The following is a 25,949-nucleotide window of genomic DNA, read 5'->3' as shown; positions in this document are numbered from 1 at the left end:
TGTGGGTGTGTCTGATAAGGATATGAATGTGTTGGATGAGGAGGTGAGATTGTGGATGTGTCTGATAAGGATATGAATGTGTTATGCAATGAGGTGAGATTGTGGGTGTGTCTGATGAGGATATGAATGTGTTATGTAATGAGGTGAGACTGTGGGTGTGTCTGATAAGGATATGAATGTGTTATGAATGTGTTATGCAATGGGGTGAGATTGTGGGTGTGTCTGATAAGGATATGAATGTGTTGGATGCAATGAGGTGAGATTGTGGGTGTGTCTGATGAGGATATGAATGTGTTGGATGAGGAGGTGAGATTGTGGGTGTGTGTCTAAGATAAATATGGATAAGGAGGTGAATGGGTGTTAATGTGTTAATGAGGAGGTGAGATTGTGGGTGTGTCTGATAAGGATATGAATGTGTTATGCAATGAGGTGAGATTGTGGGTGTGTCTGATAAGGATATGAATGTGTTGCAAAGGAGGTGAGATTGTGGGTGTGTCTGATGAGGATATGAATGTGTTGGATAAGGAGGTGAGATTGTGGGTGTGTCTGATGAGGATATGAATATGTTATGCAATGAGGTGAGATTGTGGGTGTGCCTGGTGAGGATATGAATATGTTGGATGAGGAGGTGAGATTGTGGGTGTCTGATAAGGATATAAATGTGTTATGCAATGAGGTGAGATTGTGGGTGTGTCTGATGAGGATATGAATGTGTTGGATAAGGAGGTGAGATTGTGGGTGTGTTTGATAAGGATATGAATGTGTTATGCAATGAGGTGAGGTTGTTGGTGTATCTGATAAGGATATGAATGTGTTGGATAAGGAGGTGAGATTGTGGGTGTGTCTGATAAGGATATGAATGTGTTGGATAAGGAGTCAAGATTGTGGGTGTGTCTGATAAGGATATGAATGTGTAGGATAAGGAGATGAGATTGTGGGTGTGTCTGATAAGGATATGAATGTGTTATGCAATGAGGTGAGATTGTGGGTGTATCTGATGAGGATATGAATGTGTTGGATAAGGAGGTGAGATTGTGGGTGTGTCTGATGAGGATATGAATGTGTTGGATAAGGAGGTTGTGGGTGTGTCTGAATTGTGTGTATGGAGGTGAGATTGTGGGTGTGTCTGGTTGATAAGGATATGAATGTGTTATGCAATGAGGTGAGATAAGGATATGTTGTTGGTGTGTATCTGATAAGGATATGAATGTGTTGGATAAGGAGGTGAGATTGTGGGTGTGTCTGATAAGGATATGAATGTGTTGGATAAGGAGTCAAGATTGTGGGTGTGTCTGATAAGGATATGAATGTGTAGGATAAGGAGATGAGATTGTGGGTGTGTCTGATAAGGATATGAATGTGTTATGCAATGAGGTGAGATTGTGGGTGTATCTGATGAGGATATGAATGTGTTGGATAAGGAGGTGAGATTGTGGGTGTGTCTGATAAGGATATGAATGTGTTATGCAATGAGGTGAGGTTGTTGGTGTATCTGATGAGGCTGTGTATCTGTTGGATAAGGAGGTGAGATTATGGACCTGTCTGATGAGGAGATGAAATTGCGGGTGCATCTGATGAGGGGATGTCGGTGTGAATCTGTTGGATGCGGAGATGGGACTTGAGTGTACCAGATGACGGATGACAGTCATTATTCCACTAAATGATCGTATGGGATGGGGGTATGGGATGGATTAGGGGTTGGTTGATACAAGAAATGGGGTCTAAAAGATGAGGGAATATGGGTTGTATTAGGTTAAAAAGGGCTGTTTCCTCTAGAGGAAGATATCAGTACACTGATCGGTGAGTTGATGAAGGGATGCATGATTACTTCCTTGTTTGTTTCCATGAAGTTGAGGGTGATGATGCTACCCGCAGAAGAAAAGCCAACCAGATAAGGGAGGGGGATTTTTACGTGTGGATGAGGGTTCATCTGATGATACGGTCAAAGCTGTTATCTGGCACAGGTTTTCAAACTTAACTTTAAAGCACGTACCTACTTGCATGCACATAACCCATGCATTCTTTACCTTGAATTTACACACAAATTCACAAATAAAACAGGATGGCCTAGAATACATTAAAGTGATGAAATAAAGGATGCTATAAAAATGATAAATATAGAGAATATTTTTAAACATAACACTCGTCTACTCCATACCTGCTTTAAAGCCATGAAATTGCCGTTATGACAACATTTATGGCGCCAATAAACATATGCCATTTTTTAAACCCGCGCAGCCAGCAAAACCTGCCGTTCCGTGTTAGATAGCCCTTCATGTCTTGCCTATCGTCAGCAATTGTGATTAAAACCTTAGGACCTGTGGTTATAAAAGAGCCTACAGTGAATGATGTCAGGATATCCCGCGAGTACAGTCTGGCGCCATCGAGAAGACCTCAGACATTGCTGGGAAGAAGTCCATCTCAAGGCGGTTGCTTAGCTTTAGCTTGAGAGGTCTAATCCTTTGGAGGATCACCTGCCGCCTCTGTGTCTACTATGGATGAAACACACCAGGATCAATATTTAGCCATTTACAAATTTACACATGATTTTTCAATCAAACATAGCTTAGCATCCAAGTGCGAAGACCTAATGACATATTTATTGCATTGTGTAGTTGCGTTGTACTGTTCCCCTTATGTTCAACCGTACGGGAAATAAGGCTGTGTTGAGAGGAGTGCAACTAAAATAGTCATAGGAATATTGACTGATAGCGACCCGCACAGAACACCACGGCACTTTAGATTTGATGCCGATGGCATTGTAATCAATGAAAGTAAATCTGAAGTTGCAAACTTTATGGAATGTTTTAGCTAGCGTGAAAACCTCTCACATCGCCTCTTTGGTGTCTGTCAATCCTTGACAATATCATTAAGAAACTTTCGAGAAATGTCGATTTGGGTTTCTTGATTTGGGAGACCTTTTTAGCCTGTAGGGACATTTTGGACCTGTACATTCCAACTTTGTAAACAGTAGAGACATATGTGTCAACAAGTAAATGAGTCGTTAGGTCTAAGGCTATTTCATAATGTAATCCCGATGTGATGTGACAAAAGTGCTGATTTAATATATTCATAATCGGATGACCTGGTGAAATTGTTTTAAAAGAGAGAACCAAGGTTTTCTATCCCTTCATCATAAAAACGTTATTAAAGAAGTGATATCTCACTTTACTTCGCATCAGCAATATTCGGCAAAACAAGCATGAGGAATTTATCTTTATACACAAAGTAATGACTGGGTACCCGGTAGATTGGGAAGGTTGCAGTTAAGTTTGTTAATAATATAATTTGACAGCAGTGTTACAGGTCGGAATAATATGAGATATCATATCATATTGATCGGGATAATATGACATGTCGCGTCTGAGTAACACGCACGAACGCACGAACAGGCATCTTCAATTTTAAGAATCCTAGAATCCTGCAGTTTTACAGGCTATTGGCTTGGCTTGTAGCCTATCATAGTGCCCTAGTGGCGTGTCATCGTGACCTGCGTGGATCCTTGTTAATGTGTCACACGTTTGCCTCTGGCTATGACGTGTTGGACTGCATAAGTGAAGCTTTCAGCGTCAGACAAACTATTTTACAATGGAAACCCTTTCAGTAGACGTTGTCTCATATTTACTGGAATTGTCTCGATGTTTATATCCAAGGATTCGGTTCCCGGGTTTCATCATAAGCTGGGGCGGTGGGGTAGCCTAGTTGTTAAAGCGTCCGCTCGCAACGCCGAAGACCCGGGTTCGAGTCCCCACATGGGTACAATGTGAGAAGCCCATGTCTGGTATCCCCCGCTGTGATGTTGCTGGAATATTGCTAAAAGCGGCGTAAAACCAAACTCAGTCAGTCAGTCAGTCATAAGCTAAATACGAATCACCTGCAATAGAAAAGTTTAAGCTGGTACATTAAAACTAACCCTACTGTGTTGCCAAAAAATGAACATGTTTTTTAGAAGTTTTCTTCACTTGCTGCTCTTCTACACAATGCAGAATCAACATATCGTAATTGGGTTCAACATTAGTAAATGCGCTATGGTTTCATATGATTTTCGGGGCGGTGGGGTAGCCTAGTTGTTAAAGCGTTTGCTCGTCACGGGTTCGATTCCTCACATGGGTACAATGTGTGAAGGCCATTCATGGTGTCCTACGCCGTGATATTGCTGGAATATTGCCAAAAGTGGCGTAAAACCATAATCACTCACTCACTTTCCGGACCATCACTATCTTGTCTGGTTTCATTCTAGACCTGCGTAGTTTGGCAGGAGTACACCTGTGTGGCGTTAGGCAACAAACTCTTGAAACTTGAGTAAGTTGTGAGTGCTACCGACAGGGCAAGACGTGATTGCCCTTTTCGCAAACACCCGGTGTTATTGCTTACTTCAGTAATTCGTTCATGCAATTTTCACCCCCATTTTGTCCTCTACGCCCGACGGAAGTTGTTTCCGCGGATAGTTGAGATTGGTGCAGTAAACTACGATTGTAACGAACCCAAAGGAACGCCTAATTTTAGTTCGTTATACGTAGTTCGTTATAATCGTAGTTCGTTATAATCGTAGTTCGTTATAACCGTGGTTCGTTATAGTCGTTATAATCGTAGTTCGTTATAACCGTAGTTTGTTATAATCGTAGTTCGTTATAACCGTAGTTCGTTATAATCGTAGTTCGTTATAACCGTAGTTCGTTATAATCGTAGTTCGTTATAACCGTAGTTCGTTATAATCGTAGTTCGTTATAACCGTAGTTCGTTATACGCATCTTGACATCAATACACAGCAGGTGGCGTAGTCCAAAACAAGGAGTTCGTGAAATGTGTCAGTTCGTTACAAGCATGTTTGTTATAAACGTATCTCACTGTATTTATCTGGCAATGACGTTCACAATGCATCGTCTTAAAATCAGCATCTGCATGCACAGCATCCAGCTGCCACATCGATCCAACAACATCGTCCTACTGCCCAACATCCTCTGGTTATATTCATCATCCATCTTGTTCAATACTCCAGGACAAGGCCCAATAAACACGCTATTAATCATGGTTCCAAAGACACACATGATAACTTAACCAATAGCAGACTTACGTCAGAACACACAACCAAAGTTGCTATCGAATCAATGAACAGAACTCTCCAACCTTAACCAAGACTCGTGGTTAGACGTGGTCGGTAACCAGGCACACACGCACTGAGATAGGTTATAGGTTGTCGTTAATACGCGATGACCTAACCAGATTTAGACTAATGGTTGACACGCCGAACTGTATGTGACCTTTCTGGTGGTCATTATTTGGCCATTAAGAACGCGGTGTGAGATGTCAATTCCAACCAGTAGAACGACCATGAGAACAACCCAGTGGATATTAGAGGGAATGGAATCTTTGAAGGTTACCTACTTTTAGGTTCAGTGGATTGCAGGTCTGACAAGACTGATTACCAACCCCTCACCCCTGAGCCCTTAAACCAGCAACACCAACCCCTCACCCCACAGCCCTTAAACCAGCAACACACGCGCGCACACAGCGGTGTTGAATACATCAAAATCTCTTTATGTTCTTATGTTGCACCTTTGTGGCTTGTAGTGTCAACAACATTGTTTTGACAATGTCCATCCCTACATACATACATATATACATACAAACATACATACATACATACATACATACATACATACATACATACATACATACATACATACATACATACATACATACATACATACATACATACATACATACATACATACATACATACATACATACATACATACATACTAACATTTCTCTAGCGCCGATATCCAGCTCAGCTGCTCAAAGGCGGTTTGTTTTTCCCTCGATCACTGGATGTCAATCTCAACGGCACGTCGTATTATCAATCTCAACTCCCTGGGGACCATACAACTCTTGCACTAGGCGCACCGAGTTAGTGTGGCTTACCCATCCTTACGAGGTACCCGTTCACAGCTGGGTGGACTGGGACACATAGTCACAGTACTTTGTCCAAGTTTACTGCACGTTGCTGTACCCGCAACTAGGTGTTTGTACGTATTCATGTGGCAACCATCTGGTCATATACCAACGGATTCGTGGGTTCTTTTAAGTGACCCATATAAGCTAGAAGCATTGAAGACCCGTGAAACGCCTCATCTGTTTCATATAGGATATTTGCATAAAGAGTGACAAAAACCTCTCCTCAAGACAATCAACTTTCTCTATATGTCGAGCAGTATTCCAGGAACAATAGTCTTTAGTGGCCACATTTCGCAACTTTTGTGGTGCAATCGAGCATTTGCTTTCTGCGAGGAATTCAAGGAACGCCATAAGGCGTGTTGAAAGATACGCTCCTCTTCTCAAACACTTTGTATCATAACTATTGCGGTTTCTAAACATTTGTTAATGACGGAATCGTACAATGGATTCAATCACTCAATCGGGAAACTCACACACTCACATTGGTGCTTTACTATTACTTGGGGCGATACCCGTGAAGATCCGGGTTAGAATATTCATCTTCAGTAACCTATGCCAGGCGACTAACGGGACCGGGTGGTCAGGCCAGCTGACTTGGTTGACATATGTGATCGGTTCCCAATTGCGTAGATCGATGCTCATGCTGTTGATCACTGGATTGTCTGGTCCAGACTCGATTATTTACAGACCGCCGCCATATAACTGGAATATTGCTGAGAGCGGCGTAAAACTAAACTCAAACCAAACTCCGGGTTTGATTCCCCACATGGGTACAATGTGTGAAGCCCATTTCTGGTGTCCCCCGCCGTGATATTGCAGGTATATTGCTTAAAGCGGAGTAAAACCATACTCACTCACTCATACAATTACGGCCGTTTCATCAGGTAGCACGTGACCTAATTAGTAACCATGGTGAAAGTGTGAAGCTGTTAATATAAATTTATTTTATAGTTTGCTACACTAACTCACTCACTTACTCACTCACTCACACAAAGCATGTATATGGTTATTATCCATATTTGTTCTCGTGGAGTGTTTTGATATCCTGCTAAATGTACTCATTCTTTGACTCACTCACTCAGGGGCGGTTGGGTACCCTAATGGTCAAAGCGTTCGCTCGTCACGCTGAAGACCCGGGTTCGCTTCCCCACATAGGTACAATGTGTGAAGCACGTTTCTGGTGTCCCCCGCCGTGATATTACTGGAATATTGCTAAAAGCGGCGTAAAGCTATACACACTCACTCACTCACTCACTCACTCGTTCTCTCAATGTGGCGCTGTTATCAGAGGCTCATATATATATATGCACCTAAAAATCATAATGCGCACGCACCGTGCACTTCCTGGAACAACTGAGACATGTGGAAAGTAACAGAGAATGCCAATGTGCCAGACCACGACAAGAAGGGTTGACTTTTTACAGAGTTGTTGCCCCAATCAATCCCTACCACCCAGACGCCCGTCATACTAAAAAAACAAATCTTGTGGAGGCACTACAGTAACTACACATTAGTGCAGAAATCGTTAGAGGGAGCGCAACATCAAAAGACACCGCACAAAAAGCCGTTACTACACTGCCAGCGCCGTGTTTTGGACACCTTAGCGACGGCGGATCTTAACGCCTACAGCGTAGATCACTCCCCTTGTTATCAGCGGAACAAGATACAAAGCCAAACAAGTTGCGCAAGAATCGATGAATTCGCCAAGTCAAAAGATGCTTCAAGATTCTTCACGCAACTGTCGGCACGACTTCAGAACGACGACTGCACAGCGACACAACGCCCTAACTTTCCCTCATCAACAAAGGGCAATTCCTTCAAATCGAAATCTCTGTATCAATCGATAAACCGAAATAATTAGTATTTACATTAATCCCGCAAATCTAATTTTTTTACAAGATGTGCTTAAATCGTGCGTGTATCCTTGTATTCGTATACGTGCTTGTCTCTGAGTGTGCTTAATGTAGACTTTAGCGGTATTCCGATATAAACGTGTCGGCTTACTGTGAGAGAGTGTTGACGTGTGAACGAGTGCGTAGATGAAGCCATAAAACTTGGCTTCGAAACCATGGGTATAGCCAAGAAGAAAATCAATGCCATTTGTTCAGGAGTTAATTTATCCTATAAATAAAATATAACTATCTAATATTAATCCTGGAATTCATTTTCATTAATATTCACTTTTTGATTTATGGGTCGGCATCGTACTTGCATGTTGTATTTGAATGAGTATATGAATATGTTTAACGTCTCTTTTAACAGTATTTAAGTTATATGCATAAAATGCATATGTTGCTGGAAGTGTGACTGACGGGGATTATCCATTTAAAACAGTATTTCAGTTACATATTGGTGTGTAAGATGCATATGTTGTTGGAAGAATGGCTGAAGTGGAATATCCACTTTAAACAGTATTTCAGTTATATCATGGTGTGTAAGATGCATAAGTTGTTGGAAGAATGGCTGAAGTGGAATATCCACTTTAAACAGTATTTCAGTTATATCATGGTGTGTAAGATGCATAAGTTGTTGGAAGAATGGCTGAAGTGGAATATCCACTTTAAACAGTATTTCAGTTATATCATGGTGTGTTAGATGCATAAGTTGATGGAAGAATGGCTGAAGTGGAATATCCACATTAAACAGTATTTCAGTTATATCATGGTGTGTAAGATGCATATGGTGTTGGAATAATGGCTGAAGTGGAATATCCACATTAAACAGTATTTCATTTATATCATGGTGTGTAAGATGCATACGTTGTTGGAAGAATGGCTGAAGTGGAATATCCACATTAAACAGTATTTCAGTTATATCATGGTGTGTAAGATGCATATGTTGTTGGAAGAATGGCTGAAGTGGAATATCCACTTTAAACAGTATTTCAGTTATATATTGGTGTGTAAGATGCATAAGTTGTTGGAAGAATGGCTGAAGTGGAATATCCACATTAAACAGTATTTCAGTTACATATTGGTATGCATAAGTTGTTGGAAGAATGGCTGAATCAGTGGTGTGTAAGATGCATAAGTTGTTGGAAGAATGGCTGAAGTGGAATATCCACATTAAACAGTATTTCAGTTCCATCATGGTGTGTAAGATGCATACGTTGTTGGAAGAATGGCTGAAGTGGAATATCCACATTAAACAGTATTTCAGTAACATATTGGTGTGTAAGATGCATATGTTGTTGGAATAATGGCTGAAGTGGAATATCCACTTTAAATAGTATTTCATTTATATCATGGTGTGTAAGATGCATACGTTGTTGGAAGAATGGCTGAAGTGAAATATCCACTTTAAACAGTATTTCAGCAATATAAAGTCTTAACTGGGCTTATAATCTGCGTTGGATGCAATGCTTGTATTGATCATGACGCGGCATTTTAGCCAAGATGTCTACAGTTAAAGGAGAAATCAATTAAATGTTGTATATGTATCTTGCAGTAGCATGAACAACGTCAGTGTCACGTCGCTCAGCAACATTTGAAGCAGCTCCCGATCATTTTACACAAATAATAACACATAGTTATTTCACCTCTACATATTCCTAAAATATGCCATTGGGATTTAAATTATCTATAGGCCCATGTGCAAGTTGAGGCTTCAGCCAATATGGAAATCCCCGCAGGGTTTTCGGATAAAAATAAATTCATCACAAAATCTTGCCACCATAATTTAACACTATGCGTCATAAAGATTACGCAGCGCGTGTTCAGTTGAAACCAGACTACAGAATCTAAGAAATTGCGAGGAATATGGGAACCCACAAAACACGAGGATGTGAGTTTTAAGGGTAAAATTATGACTCATACTACGACGAAGCTCAAAATGTTTTCTTCGAATTAACATACAAACAATCGTGAAGACGTTGGTTACTTTTAACCTATGCTGAAGTTTTTTGTGTTTTCTTAAATTCACAGATACACATATCAAACAGTTTGACTAATAAAACGATTAAAGAGCCGTGGTTACTTTTAATCTAAACTCAAGTTATGTGTGTTCCTAACTTCACAGATAAACAAATTAAATAGTTTTACTAATAATGCGATTAAAGAGACAGCGAGTATGGTGCTTAAACACCAAAAATGAACACCTGAGAAAAATGGGATTCAAACCTCGACCAGCAGGTTCTTACATATGTAAGAGAAGCATCTCTAAACTGTCACCTTTTAAATTAGGTCTCAGAACGAGTCGCCACTCGTGTAATAAAAAACCGGAAAAATACACTCTCGGGAGTTCTTGTCACTTTCGATTTCTCTACAATGAGATTGTCTATTGATCATTTGTTAACAAATCACGCTTGATATTTGTATCGCTTGATCATGTTTTCTGTACAAATCGTGCTATTTATTTTTTCACATCAGCAATCAATTCTGTATCCTATTACAAATTGCATGTTTGACCATCAAACAAAGACAACCTCATGGGCTGTTGAATGTTGAATGTAAGGCAATAAAACGCAAGATTAAAAAACGAAACATTGTGCCTTTGATACAGTAGACTGTTAATTGAATAAAAATGTTCCTCGACCTCTGTGAATGACTTTGCATTAACCACAAACAGTGATGAGAAAGTGTGTTTATTGTCGTATTAATAGAATTGAGTTTTGGAGGACATATCACAACCGATCTATTGTGTTGACTTTGCAGTCGCTGTGAAACTACATTGTTGAAGTCGAACTCAAGGGGAGGAATTAATTTCACTTCAAATCGGAATAAATCTTACTAGAAAAAAACGTTTAATTTTCTGAAATTTCACATCATAGTTTATTTTCATTTAGTCGTAGTGAAAATTGACATTTTCTGAAGAATAATGTGTTTTTGGTCCCCAAAGGACTAAAACCTGTTTGTTATGTTCATCATTTCAGAGAACAATTGTTTGACTGAAGGGCTCACTGAAACAAATATAACAAACAAACATTGAGTGTGTGTATTTTGGACCAGTGAGAAACGTGTGCCGTGGATGACAGGTCCTGTTGTCCCTTTGTCCAAAGAGTTTTGAAAATGTCATCGACCCTTAATATACATGATGTGTAGTTATTACCTAATATATGCACTTATATACCCGTGAAGATCAGGACCTGAGTTGGTCTTCAGCAACCTATGCTTGTCGTAAGAGGCGACTAACGGGATCTGATTGTCAGGCTCGCTGACTTGGTTGACACATGTCATCGTATCCCAATTGCATGGATGGATGCTTATGATCTTAATCACTGGACTGTCAGGTCCAGCTTCGATCATTTACAGACCGCGGCCATATAGCTGAAAAATTGCTGGGTTACATGTATTGTATCTTTTGCCCGTCGGTTTAATTTCTGACACAGTAAATTGCTATGGTTTGTTCTCGTGGCCATTATGTAACGTCAAACTAGCAAAGTAACAAAAACAAATGAATACTAGTATATTAAAAATACACGTTGCACATAAGAAGCGTTCATCTTTCAATGCAAATATAGCAATAGAAAAAATATATAAATTTGAAAATAGTGTTGGAAATGCAAACATATTTGCACAAGTATTCATTTGTACAGTGAGTGAGTGAGTGAATCGGGTTTAACGCCATTTTGAACAGTCTTCTACTTCTATCACGTCACGTCAACTTAAAGGCACTATTTCACACCACACTTCTCTAAAAATAAATAATGCATTTCTCTATCAGCCCTCAAGGATGCTACCATATAGTTTATTCCCAAAACAAATTACGCATTTAGATTACAATATTAAATTAAAAGGTTGAATTAATACAACGTTGCATTAAATCGACTATCGCGCCCTCTACCGGCCGAACATTATTTCAGGTGAACCCCATAGAGTTATGTCCCTAGGAGCGCTCTTTACGAATACACTATGCACAACATGTGACTGAAACCAGTTCGGCAAACACCGACAACACTGCGTGCGACAGTTTTCGATGAACGGAACAATTGTTTACACTCCATATGGCAAGTGTTCTCTGTTTGGAAGCTGTTCGCCTCGAAGTTTCAATTATCGATTTCAAGCAAGTCGTAAGGGATAAAACGTCTTTTATTGCATCAATAGGAAGCTAAAGTGAGTGCATATGTCCCAATATATCTAATATAGGCAAACATTTTGTCGAAAATGTGTAAAATAGTGCCTTAAAGCGGGATGAAAGCCCGAAGTGATAAAGCCCTCAGACGTGGTCCACCTTAGCAAAACCAACGAGCATAGAAATGGATTTACAATCGAGGCGAACCGAGACTCGAAACCACGATCACTGGTTTCTGGCGTGTCTAAGGTAGGCAACTCTACATGCGCAACTGTGGCGCATCATACGACGAGGTCACATGTGCGCCAGAGCTGTATATCTTTCAAGGAGTTAATGATTACCCTTATAATACAGAGACCGCCTCCGTGATGTATACGTGGTTAGAGCGTCCGCCCGGAGAGCGGAAGGTCGCGGGTTCGATCCCCGACCGCGTCATACCAAAATACGTTAAAATATGGTACTTGTTGGTCCCTGCCTGGCGCTCGGTATTAATGGGTACAAGGACTGGTCGGCTCGGAGTCAGTATAATGTGTCTGAGTGGGGTATTCATGCTTCACTGCGGCATGGTATCTCAGTGGGCTAGCACTATAAAACCAGCTTAAGTCTGGGCTAGTACAAGCAGCCGCACATACACATACACATACACTTCGTCGCATGCACGAAATCTCAAGCACACGTATGGAGCGAAATATTTTGCCGGGTGAAGATAAAGTCATCAGAAACATATTCCAAAATTTTGAATTAAAAATATGTATAATTAGTTTTAATCGCGAAAACAGTTCGTTCTGTAAATCTCAGTTTCGGCCATTATGCATATTAAGCTGGAACCCACGTGACCTTTCACCTCACTATAATGTGGGTTAAAAAATATCAAACATAATTAAGTTCCTCTCTAAAAGTCGAATTATTCTACATGTACGTGGTTACCAAAAGAAAATTACGAAGTCTTAGTTTTATCAAACACACTCAGTTAACCTGTGATTATTTTTGTCAGTGTCCAAATGTATGCTAACATCATTGCACCGTAGCAACGATTAGTTATACTGGAGATTTGTTCGTGCGACGATTCCATTGGGAACGGTTACGTCCCAATTCACGTGGTTTAATTGTTTTCCTTGAATCCACTTGCGTATTCATTGATTGAATTCCTACTCAAAGTGTTTCATTACAGCAGACTAATTAGAGCTGTGTTTACATGGTGTGAAAATGGAATTCTCACATGCGTTAAGAGCACTACCTTATCGGGACACTGTCCGTCGTATTGACAAGCCTGTTGTACGAGGACTTTGAGTGGCCCAGTGCATTGTCTGGCTGTTTGTCGTGTGGATGGACTTCTGTTGATCCCACTGGGGTGAAATGTAGAAACCCCAATATTTAGGGTCATTCTTTGAGATATTTGGCGGAAGCTGTGCCATCACCTTCCCACTTAACTTTAAACAGTATCACACATGATGACTATGGTAATGAAAACGATGATGATGATGATGATGGTGGTGGTGGTGATGATGATGATGATGATGATGATGATGGTGATAGTGATGATGATGATGATGATGATGATGATGATGGCGACGACGACGATGACCATAAAAGTGGATGACTATAGGAGTGAGTGGGTTTAGTTTTACGCCGCTTTTGGCAATATTCCAGCAATATCACGGTGGGGGACACCAGAAGATGACTATAGGGAAAGGATAATAGGGCTGATATATATTTGATGATGTGATGAGGATGATGACGACGACGATGACCATTATTATCATAAACGAGGATGACTATAGGGAAAGGATAATAGGGCTGATATATATACTTGATGATGTGATGAGCATGACGACGACGATGACCATTAATATCATAAAGGGGGATGAGTATAGGGAAAGGAAAATAGGGCTGGTATATATTTGATGATGTGATGAGGATGATGACGACGACGATGACCATTATTATCATAAACGAGGATGACTATAGGGAAAGCATAATGGGGCTGGTATATATTTGATGATGTGATGAGGATGACGACGACGATGACCATTATTATCATAAACAATGATGACTATAGGGAAAGGATAATATGGCTGATATATATTTGATGATGTGATAAGGATGATGACGACGACGATGACCATTATTATCATATACGAGGATGACTATAGGGAAAGGATAACGTGGTAAATATATTTAGGATGGTGTGATGAGGATGATGTTGATGACGGTCTTGATTTTTATAATGTTCTCTGTGTTGTTTAACGTTGCATTCAGCAGTATTCCTGCTATGTGATCAACAATCGAGTCTGAATCAGACACTCCAGTTATTGATATCTCAGCATCGATCTATGCAATTGGGATGCGATGACATGCATCAGCCAAGTCAGCGAGTCTGACCACCCAATCCCCTTACCAATTATTTTACATTGATTTTTCACGTACCTATTTAATGAATGTCTTGTTTATTTTCAGACTTTCTTAAAGGCAATATGTGTCGGCACGCCGTTCTGCCATCGCAAACTAGAAGTAAGTACATATCAGCGTTATATCTGCAGAGTGAGTGAGTTTAGTTTTACGCTGCAAGTTTTAAAGCTATATGGCGGCGGTCTGTAAATAATCGTGTCTGGACCAGACAATCCAGTGATCAACAGCATGAGCATCGATCATCGAAACTGGGAACCGATGACATGTGTCAACCAAGTCAGCGAGCCTGACCACCCGCTGCTTAGTCGCCGCTTACGACAAGCATGGTTGCTGAAGATCAATTCTAACCCGGATCTTCACGGGTATAGCGAGACAGAAGGTCGTTTAACGAACACACTGGCGCATGCATCCATCAACACAAGTCAACCGCTGAAACATGCAGGTAAACTAGCACATGCATGATCCTACACGACCAGAAAGAGAGACAAGAGGCAGGCCAAATTCCAGCCCAAGCAAGTTTGGTTAAAGTCAAACCAACGTGTGCTAAATCAAACGCCATAATGTAGACATCCTGCTAAAGGTAATCATCAAGCGTATATACAAAGCATGGCTTTTTTCCTTCAGCGAAGCTTTTATTTATATTATGTCCATTTTCGGCAAATGTAACTAAATAAGGGAAAAGGGCTTTCCTTGTGTCCTATTTTGGTGACGTCTTACTTAAGGGGTCAACGGGGGATCGCTCGTTTAATTCAGTGTCTAAAGTTATGACACGCCAAAGACTATGATTATGGGTTCGGGCAAGTTTGTCTGCACCATACCCGGAAGTGTCGGAAACCTACATCAGTTCGGGGTTTTCTCCAAACCTTTAGCTGACACAACCTGAATGCGTGACTGAGTAAGTTTATAGTTTTACGCCGCACTTAGCAATATTCCAGCTATATGGCGGCGGTCTGTAAATAATCGAGTCTGGACCAGACAATCCAGTGATCAACAGCATGAACATGGATCTACCAACTTGAATGGTGTTAAACACGGCGTAAAACAATGCTCAGCCCCAGCTTACCATACTCTGATATCAATTTCTAATGCTTAATCGTCCATCTGTTATTTTCTTCCTACTTTTTCATCTTATTCTGTTTCATTTTGTCAAGTGTTTGTTATTATAACAAGGGGCGGTGGGGTAGCCTAGTGGTTAAAGCGTTGGCTCGCCATGCCGAAGACCCGGGTTCGAATCCCCACATGGGCACAATGTGTGAAGCCCATTTCTGGTGTCCCCCGCCGTGATGTTGCTGGAATATTGCCAAAGGCGTCGTAAAACTAAACTCAGTGAGTCAGTCAGTGTTATTATAACAAAGAGATATGTGTGTTTATTTCATAAGGGGGCCACAGGCCCATGATACAGATATTGTGGAACAGATATTTGTTGTATACAAAGAGCTTGAACTGATGACTAACAATTATAAACATGTATTTATACATGAATAAGAAATCAATCTTCTATTATAACAAAGATAACAAAAACATCCTTGTATTACGATTACCTGTATTACGACTCTCTCCGTAAAACGGGCAACCAAATGAACTGATAACAAGCTTCGTTTCGTAGTATGGATAATATAGAAAAGAATAGAACAAAATAAAAGATTTATATGACCAAATCATCGTGATATTTGAAATACACAAGTCTGATAAATCGTGTCCGTAGTGCGAGTCCGATTCATTCATGAGTAATTCAGAATACTTTTCAAGTAGTGAGTGATTGAAGTAATTGAAACGATGATGATGATGATGGTGATGATGATGGTGATAGTGATGATGATGATGGTGATGATGGTGATGGTGATGGTGATGGTGATAGTGATGATGATGATGATGATGATGATGATGATGATGATGATGATGGCGACGACGACGATGACAATAAAAGGGGATGACTATAGGAGTGAGTGGGTTTAGTTTTACGCCGCTTTTAGCAATAGTCCTGTAAAATCAAGACAGGGGACACCAGAAATGGGCTTGACACATTGTACCCATACGGGGAATCGAACCCGGGTCTTCAACGTGACGAGCGAACACATTAACCACGAGGCTACCCCACCGCCCCTTCAAGTAGCGAAGGGCAGTGGGGTGGCCTACAGGTTACAGCAATCTCTCGTCACACTGAAGACCCGGGTTCGATTCCCAACATGGGTACATGGCCCATGGTATTTCTGGAATATTGCAATCATGGAAAAACGGTGTAAAACCATCTACCCACTCACTCACTCACTCAAATAGTGATGCTACCAGGCTTTCGCGAAAGGTTAAGCGGATACATCGTCGAAAACAAACGTTTCTGTATAACGAGAATCCAGTACAGAGTGTCTCTGTATCAAGAACATCTCGGCAAAACGAACTTCTCAGCATACCGAACGTCCTCAAGGATGTTGTCATATCCAATATACGCCAGTCACATGATCAGCAAATATAATTGCAACATATTTACGGGATAATTGAATTCTCTGCACCTCGTTCCGTCCAAAGTCGACAGCAACTGGTTATCTCGGTGTCTCGGTTTACGAATTTGCGAAGTTTGGCAGAATTTATGTGCCATACAGTAATAAGTCTACCAATCCTGGCATTATATCTTATTAATTCCTGCTACTGTCCAGTCTAACGGCTGGAATCCTGGTGGCGAAGCTGCCCATGATTAACGCCTTGACTGACGGCGTCCATGAAGACCTCTCCCCCAACAACGGCGTCATGATCGACCTCCTCCCAGGTCTTCAAATCATCGAAAATTCAGTCATCAATAACAAAAAGCACAGCTTCCGCAAATAAAACCTGACTTTCGTTATCAAATACTGGCCAATCAATCACAAAGCTGGAGAAAATGTTCATTTCGTTCCGCCTGACCATACACAGTCCGGCAATCCAAGCCGGGAGCTTGTGTGGTGTGCGGGGGTGGAACCTGGGACAGCCGGGTTAATGGCCACTCTGATAATTGCGTAGTCGAAGCAATGGGCGTGTAAGAAATGCTCTTTTGGGCGCTTTGGTGATAATTTATTCACAGGTTAATAAATATATAAGAAACCTTGAACTGTTTCTGCAGGGATGTTAACATCAATCTACTCTGTAATTAAATAGCATGGATACTTACTGTTGATCATTTTGCACAGGTACGTGTGAGACGGTCTGGAATAGGTGTTTTGAATGAGTTGGGTGTTTTCACATATTTTCCGGTTACATAATTAAATATCAGCTTAATGTTAGCGGGAGAGCCCCAAGTGATGTTGATCTCAGACGTTTATCAACAAACCAAGAACCAAAACTGAAACGAACCGGGACTCGAACCCATAATCAGAGGTTCATGGCGTGCCCAAGGGAGGACACTCTGACAACTGGGAAATAGAGGATCTCATCCGAGTGTCTTTTGATATCAAATGTATCACCACGAGTTGATAAAAGTGAGAAAGTGTTTGGGGTTGGTTTTTTCTTTTTTCATTTTTATCAACGAGTGGTGATATATACTACTCACACTTTGCTAAGGATCACAAAAATTCACAACTTTACTTAAACGTAGATTTATAACATGAAATTGTATCCATTTAAAACTGGATAAATAATAATATTGTAACCCCTCTTTAGGCAGACAACCACTTTATTCGAACCTTATGCACTTGATACATGAGTAACCATAAAAATGATTTTCCTGGCACCAATTAACCATTCTGCAAATCATATAACGAGTCACTGACAAATAAACAACACCTGTCAATAGCAGGTATGGTATCCACAAGATGCAGTGACATACTGAAAGCTAGGAACCATGCTTACAATAAGCTTAGATATTTAAACCAAATCTGACCCCACATCATAGTTTTCTGTTGAATCCATGATTTGATCCTCAGCAAAGTGTGAATAGTATATTTCATATCAAAAGACACGAGGGTGGGATTGTATTTATCATCCAATATCATGCTTAATTTGTCGTTCAAGAGACGTCACCTATAACAAGTTCATTTGAAGACATGCGTATGAATACATCCAAGTGAACAAGAGTGTGGAAGAGGGAACGATGGACACCATCACGTCACAAAAAAACACAAGCGCATATAAAAGTAGTGCTGACGTTTATTGCGTTAAATTCTGCAAAACATACGTTTCTCCATTTCTTCTTCAAGTAAACTGGCTGGGCGGGATCCAGCAGTTGAATCTTTGTCACCACTCAAAAATGACTTAATTGGGATGGCCATCTTTGTGTACACCATAGGGAGATGAAAGTAGTCCGAATATCAACCAATCAGAAATAAGCTCAAAACTTACCACAACGATACATCCTCTGGAAACCTGGGTGATAAATGTGTATTTATTAGCGGAATAAAGAGGGTAAAAAGCAGATTCATAAAACCAAATTCACTCACTTGAGCTCGAAATTGGGTGACGCGTTTTGGATTACGGTTTCGAATTCGCAGTACAATCACAATTTATTTCTTTAGTTATAATTATGGTTATTTCAAACATATATTCTATTTCTGGTGTCCCCCGCTGTGGTATTGCTAGAATATCGCTAAAAGCGGCTTAAAACTAAACTCATTCACTCGAATATGTTCCTTTCCCAAAGTACAAGCATATCTCACAAATGAATCCTTGTATCATTCAGAGGCAAGTAGAAGCATCTTCGTTACTTTGAGTGTACACTGGATACGGGATCTTGTCTTAAGTGACCACTTTGGAATGAAATACCAAAACTCACTTAAACCGATGAGATGTTGCAGCCAGAGTTCTCCAAGTGCAACAAAATAAACAATGTCTATATCAGATAACTGACAGGTCCCTGACAGGTCAACGTGACCTTGGAAATAACACGCATCGCCTTACTGACAAAGTGAAGAATCCAAACGTTTCGAAAATCTATAAAATAAATGACGCCTTTCCAAAACGACTTTAATTAATCTTTAAGTGTTCTTTAAAGATGGAAGATGCATTTAAGAAGAGCCGGGTTGTTGATGTGATGTAAGTAAGTACACACGTGCCATCATCCACTGCATCCTTGTCTGGTGGGATGCTGAGATGAGCCGATGGGAACACTGTGATAATATCGGGAATACGTTTTAACCGCGCAGTTAAACTGATTGCACTGATTTCGATGGTGTCAGTTGAATCGTTATTCCATCTTCCATATTTCCCAGTTGTATAGTTGTACACAAAGAACTGTTAAAAAAATGTTGTATTAACAAAAACGTTGTATTCAGAGAACTACAAAAGTCGAATAAAACTGTGTTGCAAATTAAAGCAGCTATAAAACCTTTTCTGTCGGGAGATTGTATGGAAACACTCCACTATCAAGCATCTAATGGACCATTGTAAAGCACCTTCTGACACGAGAAACACTATTTATTTCACTGTATTGTAATTCCGTTTAAGCACTGTGCTTTTTACATCTAGATCAAGGCCACGCTCTAACTGTGGAGAACACTCCATACATGATTCATAGCCCTTAATTACGATTACATTTTCTGTGGACAGAATGAAAGGACAGTGTTAACAGGCTACAGTTAACATCAAAGGAAAACGTGATGAACTTTGACAGCCCATAGAAGGCCTCGGCTAAATTAAAGTGATTTGAAATGTCCTGTTTTATTTGTAACACAAAAGACAGATGGAAGCGAGGAAGGTATACCCTCTGATCTGAGGGTTATATGGCGATAACATTTGTATAATCGTGTGGAAGCTACTGTTTAAGTAATGAATTTGCAGTCGTATAACACATGGGACCAAGTGGTCTGCGTTGCAATGCAATGTGAAATTCTAGTCTTGCCCGCTATCCCGTGGCTAGTAAAAATCCAGTCGGGCCAGTAAATCTCCGCGGTCACTGGCCCGACTGGCTATCACTCTCTCAGACGTCTTAACTTATAATACACTTTTAAATCATGGAAGATTATGCCCTGATAAAAATGTTCATCATATACTCATTCCAATAATGGTTGTCACCCCCTTCAATTTTTATAATTGGAGAGGGGGGGTGGGGGGGGTGTGTGGGGGTTGGGGTGGCGAGGGGACACAATCATTATAGGCATGAGTATATTAGCAGCGTAATGATGAAACCCGTGTCATGCCTACAATATCTTTTTCCCATCTGTTTTTGAAATTCTTTGCTTAGTTTCTACATTCAAATTTCGGGCTAGTGAATTATTTTGTGGGCTAGTAACTTTCAGGCATAGCTAGCAAAATTTGGAAACTATTTAGCACACCGTTCGCGTCACTGATCTGCTAAGGCATCTAGGTTTCACAACAATAAATCTCTCCCAGAACAAGCAAAAACTAAACAGCAAAAAGAGCAAACAAAAAAGTTCGAAATAACCGGGGAAATTAATTGTGATTGCAATGCGAATTCGAAACCATAATCCAAAACGCGTCACACGGTTTCGAGCTCAAGTGAATGAGTTAAATTTGATTTAAGAATTTGCATTTTACCATGCATCCCGCGAATAAATGGCCAGAAAAATTTATGTTCAATTACATAAAATAGCATCCTTAGGACAAATATTGTATTTCTAGCGGATTCTGTTGTAACGTTCAAAGACATACGTTCAGATCAACAGTGATCAACAATGACGTTACCATGGTTACCCCTCACCACGCCTAAGGACCACAGAATGCATTATATACGCAGTATATCCACTGTTGAATACCATGACTTCAAACAGCTGCTGTATAAACAGACGGAAACTCGCGCTCATTAAACCCATTAAAACCATCTTGATAGTTCGCAATCATCCATTAGCTCCAGAAAGAATTCCGGTATTGTCACTATATTTTTTAAACAATTATCACTTCAACAATATACTTTCCAAGCTTGTTTTTCCAGCTTTCGCCAATAGCCCGCTGTTTACGAGTGTTATGTGGTTTTGTATATGACAATGTGTTATCGCGACGTTGTTAAGGCATTAACCGTGCAAGATCGTAGCTAAGGGCTGTATTAGATTGCCTCTTTGCTCGGTGAACACGGAATCAAATCGAGCAGAATCCGACCCAGCTCATATTGACCTAAACTGAGGAAAGTAGATATTCTCAATCCTTCTTACTTCTGTCTTTCAGAAGGTGAATAAAGTGTTTCTCGAGACAGTTTTCATCTCAATAATCATTTCGCATTCTCCTCTGAAAGATTTTCAATACAAATTGAGTTCCACAAACCGATATTCTGGGAATATATTACCATAAGAAAGGCTTGTTCCCCGAGAAGACCCTGCTAATTTTGTTTTGAGTATACTAGACACCCTGAGTTTGGCTCGGAGATACTGTGAAAATATGTCGTGGAGAAAATAGTTTATTAGCCATCGGCATCTTGAATCTTGCGTCTGGTATCTTGGTTAGCCTAGTTGGTCACGGGATAACGTAGGAGGTAGTCACGTGGTAGGGGGTAGCTGTTTCCAGAATGAAGCTAATTTTATGATTCAAGGCGATCAACCAAATGGCTGACACATTCTCACCTTGTGCAAAGTCGGCGTAGAATTAATTAAGTATACAGCTTTTTTTTTAATTTGGGATGCAAAGAATTTTGTAAAAGGTAGTATTTTCTAAAATATTAAAATTAATCATACAAAAATATTGGTGGTGGTGTTGGGGTTGGGGGGTGTATGGGGAGTTATTAAACAAAAGTTGATAAAAGAATTGTTGTCTTAATGACAAATGTGTAACTTTGTCGTTTTCGTGCACGCAAATATAAAAATGTTAAAAAGAAAAGTCTTTTCTGTTATGAATTCGGGGCGGTTAGGAAACCTAGTGATTAATTTGAATTGTTCATTGGTTTGATTCCCACACTGGTACAACGTATGAAGGCCAGTTCTAGTGTATCCTTCAGTGAGTGAGGAAGTATTAAATTACACCGCTTTATGCAATATTCCAGCAATATCACGACAGGGACACTAGAAATGGGCTTCACACATTCTACCCATGTGGGGAATCGAACTCGGTTTTCAGCGTCCCACCCACCGTCCCTCAACAGTGCAAGGATCCGCTGATTGGTGGTTCGAATTCGACATCCGTTGCACTTCATATCCATTTGGGGGGCTTTGGGGTAGCCTAGAGGATAAAGCATTTGTTCGTCATGCCGAAGACTCGGGGTCGATTCCCCACATGGGTACAATGTGTGAGGCACATTTCTGGTGTCCTCCGCCGTGGTATTGCTGGAATATTGTAAAACTAAACTCACTCACTCACTCTTATCCATTTGTATCACCGGTGCCGCGTTCATGGGTTTGACCAAAGTGGCAACGACCTTCACCGCTCTGTACTTCATCATTATGTATAGATGGCATGGTGACGCTACTGAAATATTGTTCAAAGCTGTGTTAACTAAACTCACTGAAGGAAATATTTTCCGGTTCGGAGTCTTGGTGAGAGAGCTACAGAGGGACCAGAGGATGAACGCAATGCATGATTACAGCAGTGTGTCTCCGACTGCAATAACACAAGCCAGAATTCCTGGCAGTGTGACGTCATCAGATAAGACCAACGATTCCATCAATATTTTGGCAATTCCTCACAAGTGCTAAATCAGGCTTGCAAAGCGAAATCATTTCATCTGATGTTTTTGTTTTCAACAAAAATCATAGCTCTTTGATGTTTAATTGGTAAAATATCTTGTAGCGTCTCGATTGGCACTGGGTGGTTTCCAAACACCTGGGATCATTTGCGTTGGGTGCACATTCGGTTGCCAGAGAAAGAGAAAGACACACACAGGTGACACAGGTGAAGAAAGAGAGAGAGGGAGAAGCAAGAATGAGCTGAGGTGGAAGGAGAGAGGTGTGAGAGGAGACAAAGCTGGAAACGACAGTTAGAGTGAGAGCCAGGGAGAGAGAGAGAGAGAAATAAAGAGAGAGACTGAGAGAGACAGAGAGAGAGAGGGTGGGGGAGAGAGAGAGAGAGGGGAGAGAGAGAGGGAGAGGCGGGGAGAGAGACTGTGAAAGGCGTAGGCTAGTGATCCAGCGAGCCTGAGGTGCCGTGATCGAGCCCACCTGTGACAGGGTGTAAAAACCTTGGAGTCAACTTTTGTGCAGACGTTTTCAGTTTTGTCACAACCCCTAGTGTACAGTACACAACCCTGTGCACTTAAAAGAACCCACGAATCCGTTGGTATATCACCAGATGGTGGTCACATGAATACGTGCAAACACCTAGTTGTGGGTACAGCAACGTGCAGTTAACTTGGACACTGTGACTAAGTGTCCCAGTCCACCCAGCTGTGAATGGGTACCTCGTAAGGATGGGAAAGCCGCAACAACTCGGTGTGCCTTGTGGCTGCAAGAGTTGTATGATCCCCAGGGAGTTGAGATTGATAATACGATGTGCCGTTGAGATTGACATCCAATGATCGAGGGAGGACAACACATCGCCTTGAGCATGCACTAGTTGCGTGGATATCCTATCCTATCCTATCCTATCCTATCCTATCCTATCCTATCCTATATCCTATCCTATCCTATCCTATCCTATCCTATCCTATCCTATCCTATCCTATCCTATCCTACCCTATCCTATCCCTATCCTATCCTATCCTATCCTATCCTATCCTATCCTATCCTATCCTATCCTATCCTATCCTATCCTATCCTATCCTATCCTATCTTAAAAATATACATGAGGCAACGTCAGTCAAATCGACTTATAGAACAATTGTGAATAGTGAAATCATATTAAAGAGCCGTAACATGTCAATCAGGGTGGATTGCAACACCATGCATTGTCACATACAGCGTACAAAATACATGTTCAACATGATGTCATAAACGTATTCTTATCTACAGCTTTTCCTGCTAAAGTTACGGTTTTAACGTTTTCACTCCACAGTTAAGGACAACCAGTTGCATGAATTATTCGAACTATCCACTGGTCATATGGACAATATTAATTATGGTACCTGCAGCTCTGTCTGGTGCTTGGTATTGATAGAATAAAACAAAACATGGTCAGCTAGAAGTCTACTGTGTATATATTATTTGTCTGAGAAGGACAATCATGTGAAATGCGGTATGGTATCTCGTAGGACTAGCACCATAGAACTGCCATTAGTCTGGACAAGTAAAGGAAGAGACGTCGCCCTGTTAGCGAAATAATCTTGAATGTCGTTAAACCTCATTTCACCTCTCCTAACCTCAAATTGTAAACCTTATTCATTGAACAATACCCTTATCGTTTGTACAATACAATTCATTGTTCAATATCCTTATCCTTTGTCCAATATCCGTCTTTATTGTAAAATATCCTTATCCTTTGTCCAATGTCCGTCTTTATTGGACAATATCCTTATCCTTTGTCCAATATCCGTCTTTATTGTACAATATCCTTATCCTTTGTCCAATATCCGTCTTTATTGTTCAATATCCTTATCCTTTGTCCAATATCCGTCTTTATTGTTCAATATCCTTATCCTTTGTCCAATATCCGTCGTTATTGTACAATATCCTTATCCTTTGTCCAATATCCGTCTTTATTGTACATATCCTTATTCATTGTACAATATCCGTCTTTATTGTACAATATCCTTATCCTTTGTCCAATATCCGTCTTTATTGTACAATATCCTTATCCTTTGTCCAATATCCGTCTTTATTGTACAATATCCTTATCCTTTGTCCAATATCCGTCGTTATTGTACAATATCCTTATCCTTTGTCCAATATCCGTCTTTATTGTACATATCCTTATTCATTGTCCAATATCCGTCTTTATTGTACAATATCCTTATCCATTGTCCAATATCCGTCTTTATTGTACAATATCCTTATCCATTGTACAATATCCGTCTACAATATTTATCCATTGTCAATATCCGTCTTTACAATATCCTCAATATCCGTTTGTCCAATAACCGTCTTTATTGAACAATAGCCTTATCCATTGTCCAATATCCGTCTTTATTGTTCAATATCCTTATCCTTTGTCCAATATCCGTCTTTATTGTACAATAGCCTTATCCTTTGTCCAATATCCGTCTTTATTGTTTTAATATCCTTATCCATTGTCCAATATCCGTCTTTATTGTACAATAGCTTTATCCATTGTCCAATATCCGTCTTTATTGTACAATATCCTTATCCTTTGTCCAATATCCGTCTTTATTGTACAATATCCGTATGCATTTAATGTACATTATCATTATTCATTGCACAATTATGTATTATGCAATATCCTTATTTATTGTGCAATAGCCTTATTCACTGAACAATATGTTTATTCATTGTACAATATATTTATTCATTGTACAACATCCTTACCTTTTGCCAAATATGTTTGTTCATTGTACAACATCCTTACCTTTTGCCAAATATGTTTGTTCATTGTACAACATCCTTACCTTTTGCCAAATATGTTTGTTCATTGTACAACATCCTTACCTTTTGCACAATTTGGTTATTCATTGTACAATATGTATATTCATTGTACGATATGCTAATTTATTGTACACTGTACAAAGTTTACAACACCGCCTTACATTCGCCGAAACAGGGGCACTTTGAAAGTAAATTATTAATATTTTTCTGTTCTAATATAACCTGCTTTACATGTAATTCATAAATAATACGGGCCAG

The 25,949-nt window shown here is 40.2% G+C and overlaps 1 protein-coding gene across 1 annotated transcript in view; it reads left to right on the top strand.

Moving 5' to 3' along the window:
- LOC124270375 overlaps window positions 1–25,949 on the top strand; it is a 154,747-nt gene that overhangs the window by 109,170 nt on the left and 19,628 nt on the right. The window contains exon 5 of the mRNA XM_046705414.1: window positions 14,425–14,478. Within this exon, the coding sequence (XP_046561370.1) occupies window positions 14,425–14,478 (54 nt within the window). The remainder of the gene's footprint in view (window positions 1–14,424; window positions 14,479–25,949) is intronic.

Source organism: Haliotis rubra, unplaced genomic scaffold, assembly GCF_003918875.1.
Source record: "Haliotis rubra isolate DU_JTF1 unplaced genomic scaffold, ASM391887v1 Scf151, whole genome shotgun sequence".
Classification (NCBI taxonomy): Eukaryota; Metazoa; Mollusca; class Gastropoda; order Lepetellida; family Haliotidae; genus Haliotis; species Haliotis rubra.
The sequence above is the reverse complement of the archived record's forward strand: the minus strand, read 5'-3'. Positions and strand labels throughout refer to the sequence as shown.